General features: G+C 46.9%; 1 protein-coding gene across 1 annotated transcript; it reads right to left on the bottom strand.

Annotated features, from left to right (window-relative positions):
* Positions 1–203: 203 nt before the first annotated feature.
* On the bottom strand, positions 204–841 carry LOC123429730 (protein PELPK1-like). Its single transcript, XM_045113737.1, has one exon. It carries the CDS (start codon positions 801–803, stop codon positions 429–431), a length of 375 nt encoding a protein of 124 aa, XP_044969672.1. The 5' UTR covers positions 804–841; the 3' UTR covers positions 204–428.
* Positions 842–4,785: the final 3,944 nt, after the last annotated feature.

The following is a 4,785-nucleotide window of genomic DNA, read 5'->3' as shown; positions in this document are numbered from 1 at the left end:
GTGATGTTCCTATTTTATAAAGAAGTGTGCATGAGGACCACAGTCTAAACATTTCAAAAAAAAATGAAGAAAGGGAAAAACATTGATGTAAAGATCCATCTGCTTTATGCATGTACGTTCCATCTAAATACTCCCCTCTATTCCTAAATATACGTTTTTTAAGGTTTCAATAAAGGATTACATACGAATGTACATAGACACACTTTAAAGTATAGATTCACTCATTTTATTTTGTATATAGTCTCTTTGTAAAATCTTTAAGAAAAAATTATATTTAGGAACGAAGGGGGTAGACGCCATAGGTAAGCGCTTCACATCACACAAATGACTCGCCCAAAATCCAAACTACACAACCACACGAAATACACAACAGGACCAACAGGGGCATGTAGGAGCACAAGCAAAGAGAAGACAACCGAAGACAATCTTCATGGCTTAGTCTCTGGCTGCGGGAAGTGGAACTCGGGGATGGCGGGCATCTCAGGCTTAGGTGGCAGCTCCACCTTGGGCAGTTCCGGCTTGGCTGGAAGATGCACCTCCGGGAACGTTGGCAGCTCTGGCTTGGGTGGCAGGTGCACCTCCGGGAACGTCGGCAGCTCCACCTTGGGCAGCTCTGGCTTAGGTGGCAGATGCACCTCCGGGAATGGCGGTAGCTCGACCTTGGGCAGCGTTGGCAGATCCGGCAGGTGCTCCTCGCCTTTGGACGTAGTCGCCTCCTCCTCCAGGATTCTTGCCCCGCTGCTCATGGCGACGCACGAGAGGAGCAGCCCGACGAGGAATACTGCGGCGTTTCTTGAAGCCATTTTGATGGATGTCTATGGTTGTACTAGCTCGTGCGATGTGTTTTTGATGTGGGAGAGATAACAGCTGCTACGTTCTATTTATAGAGTTCGAAGACGCTTCCATGTCATGCGAGAATCCAATGCTTTGCAACAAGGTTGGTCACCTACTCGCCTGCAATTCCCGGTTCATGTGTGCTCTGTAGCTTTAGTCCAAGTCTGACTGCCTGCTTACGATCTGATTTGGGTGAACAGATAAGCTGCCTGCCAGTTCTCTTGGCTTTTACGGTTGCTGTTGAGGATGTTAACCTAGCAGCAACTGTTGAATATACGAGCAGATTACTACAAAATTTAATTCAAGTAAATAATAAATAAATCATGATACCAATAGCATAGACTAAACTAATCATGCAGATTATCATAGTAAACGAGTAGATCGAATCACAAACTAGACATAGGAATTCTTTCATGATTTCAAACAAAGAGGACAAGATAGCATACGGTGCAGCGGGAGTCGAACAACCGATGTTGATGTCCCGGTCCGAGCCGACGTTTGGACCGGCCGTCGGTGTTCCGGTCCGGACCGAACCGAGCAGTGCGGCAGTCCCGATTCCTGGGACCGGACCGTTGGACATGAAGCTCGGTGCGGCCCGATGGTCCTCACGGTCCTGGCGATGTGCACTCACTGCCATGTGGGCCTAGGTTGCTGGACAGGTGGTCGAAGAAGCATCATAGTGGCTGGAGCCGGAGAAGACGTATCTAATATGGGTGGCGGAGAGAGAGGCGCGAGGGAGAGGGGGTGCCAGTGTGGCGAGGTGAAAGATGTGCGCGAGAGCCGGTGGTGAGAGGTAGACGAGCCGTGGAAAAGTGATGTTAGCCCACGATTAGCAGTTGAGTTTTCTCTGTTGCACATGCAAGCAATCTACAACGTGCATGAGCCCGCGATTAGTCTTTCCGTGATGTGTGGATAGAATTGGACGTGCAGTTAATTGTGGGCTGGCAACGTAATTCTCGGATCAAGCCTATTTCGTTTTTTAGTCGCGATTAAAAGGAAACAACGGTGTGGAGTCCATACAAAATAAAGGAAGAGATTTATAGATTGGAAACAAAGAGAAAGATTACTTAGATTTGAAAGCAAAAGGAAACAACGGCGTGAATCATGGAGGGATGTTATTCCGTATGATCCTGTATGCAGTTATCTCCATAGGTGGAGCAAAAACAAGTGAATCTCTGATGGCGCCGTGATCATGGGATCACCCCATTTCTCTCGTTTTTTCTATTTTCTCTCGAACTGAATAAAAGGGAATAAGGCAGCACGTAACGTGAGTCTTCTTCTATCTCTTTCGGCCGTCGTGTGGACGAGACAGATGACCACACGAGCACGATCTGCGGATGTTGCCTCGTTTGCCTAGGCTTCTTCTTCGGTCCGACCGAGCGGTCCGGGCTTTAACCGGACCGGACCGAAGATTTTTTGGTCTGAGGGGGCCACGAGCCGGGACAAAAGCCAGCTCGTGTCGTCCACGCTGAGTCGCCCATGTCGTTGATGAAGAGGTTGCCAAGGTTAGAGAAGAAGTCGTCATCCGAAAAGTTGTCGCTGCGAGCACTCGCGTGACTGCGCTCGTCAAAAACCCGATTATGTTGGAATTATGTGTCCTGCAACTATATTCAAATAATAAGAATTGATAACATTCGGAATACCTCATTATGGAATTATACATGAAATTATTTTACATGATTATCATGGAATTATTAGTTGTTGGAATACTTAAGTTGTATAATTATGGAAGCTGGTCAATTATCGGTGGAATACAATATATTTTATACATTGGAAAGACTACCCGGGTACGCTGATAATTAGAAGGAGCTAGATCGTATAGTTAGATTACGTCCCTAATGTTGATCTACATAATTAAAGAAACTTATACTCTGTTATGACGCGTTGCTCACAAGCGCGCACTAGTAGAAAACAGGGCATTTGTCCCGGTTCGTAAGGGCCATTAGTCCTGGTTCTTGAACCGGGACTCATAGGTCGTTACTAATGCCTTCCCCCTTTAGTCTCGGTTCTTACACGAACCGGGATAGATGGGCATCCACGTGGCCGCTGCGGGCAGCCCAGGCAGGGAGGCCTTTGGTCCCGGTTGGTGACATAAACCGGGACCAAAAGGCATCCACGCGTCAGAAACTGGCTGCAGAAGAGGGTTTTTTTTAAAGTGGCCGTTTTAGGGGTTTTGGGGGTTAATTTAGGTTGTTATTAGCTAGCTAATAGAGAGAAGTGTCCTCTCTTATCTTCGTGCTTGGTTTACCAACGCTGCTGCTATGTTCATTTCACCCGCTGATATATAATAACTCTTCATGCTCGCATCATACATCATCATATATAATAACAAGTCCTACTAATCAGGCATCATCATACATCATAATAACAAGGAGCATCCATGAGCATGCACAAAATTTCATCAGGCACACCACCATCATACTTAAAAGTGCAATAGAAGTTCAACACTATCGTACTTAAAAGGTTTATACTATAAAGATTAAAGCCATCAGGTTCTTAAGATATTTCACTCCTGCTTCTTCACCTTCTCCTTCATCATCTTGATGCGCTTAGAGGGGCGAAGCCCCAGGCCAGGCTGTGGGATGTACTCCTCTACCACAATTGGCATGGCCCTGTCGCCCAGCTGTGGGACATCCATCGCGAGGCCATCGTCGCTGCTACTTTTGCTGTCGCCAGAGTCGCTGCTACTTTTGCTGCCAGAGTCGCTGCTGCCGTAGACATAGCACCTGTCGCAGTACTCGCTGCTCCTGCTCCCATTGCCTTCCCAAATGCCAAATTTTTGTTAAAAAAATGAATGTGAGAGATAGCCTAATGGAGAGGAAGAAGAGACAGAGCGTACCGGCATCGTCGTATCCTGGTAGCGCCTCCGACACATAGTCGTGTCGAACACCTTCACGGCGAACGTGGCGTTGCCGTCGTACCTGAAGACAAGGAAGTACCCGATCCCCAGGTCGTAGGCACGGACGAACTGCTTCCAGCCACGATCTAGGTACATGCGGCCATCGGCGTCGAACACCACCTCCACGTCCCATAGCTTGCGAAGCCCGTTACCGGCCTGCCTCAGCTTCATGTTCTGTAGTCAATGGCCGTCCAGCATCTTCACAAAATTGTGCGATAGCACCAGCCTCGAGGATTTCTCAAGTATAACCGTGAAGAACTCCATCTCTGAAAAGCAGCAGAAGAGACCAATTACTACCCTTTACAACATTGTGATACAACATTTACAGCAACATGATCATTAGTATTAGGGAGGACCTAATTAAATACCCTATTTAAGGTAAAATAGCGTAAAACAATATAGACCCTAACTCGAGGTCGGAGGGCGGTCGGTGACGGCGACGACGGCGCGGATGATGGAGGGGGGCTCCTAGATTTCTGCATAGTGCTCTCTAATTTTAGCATTCAAAGTAGGAGTACTTTTCCAGTTTGAACATTCAATAAGCAAAAACAAATCATAAAATAAAGTAGTATTCAAATTAGCATGCATTCAATTATAAGCAAGACTACATCATCGATCTCTTGTGTCCATACATCGTCGAATATTATCACTAATTAATACTCCTCGAATACAATCATATATAAAGCATCATTAATACAGCTAGAACCGTAGTGCCCGACGGGTAACGTCGCGGGGGGTGGACACCCAAAGAGAAGGAACCATCACAACGCGTGCAGGTTAAATTCCTCCTGTTTGTGCTCACCCCATGCACGTACACCGTTTCCATTCCACCGCTGTAAAAGTTCTTCAACTAATGGCCTTAGGTACACATCAATGTCATTGTCGGGTTGCTTAGGGCCTTGGATGAGAACTGGCATCATAATGAACTTTCGCTTCATGCACATCCAAGGAGGAAGGTTATACATACATAGAGTCACGGGCCAGGTGTTGTGATTGCTGCTCTGCTCCCCGAAAGGATTAATGCCATCCGCGCTTAAACCAAGCCATACGTT

This window comes from Hordeum vulgare, chromosome 2H, assembly GCF_904849725.1.
Source record: "Hordeum vulgare subsp. vulgare chromosome 2H, MorexV3_pseudomolecules_assembly, whole genome shotgun sequence".
Taxonomy (NCBI): Eukaryota; Viridiplantae; Streptophyta; class Magnoliopsida; order Poales; family Poaceae; genus Hordeum; species Hordeum vulgare.
The sequence above is the reverse complement of the archived record's forward strand: the minus strand, read 5'-3'. Positions and strand labels throughout refer to the sequence as shown.

What these genes read in the sequence shown, in the direction of transcription:
- LOC123429730 (XM_045113737.1), bottom strand. Translation starts at nt 803, where the DNA reads ATGGCTTCAAGAAACGCCGCAGTATTCCTCGTCGGGCTGCTCCTCTCG.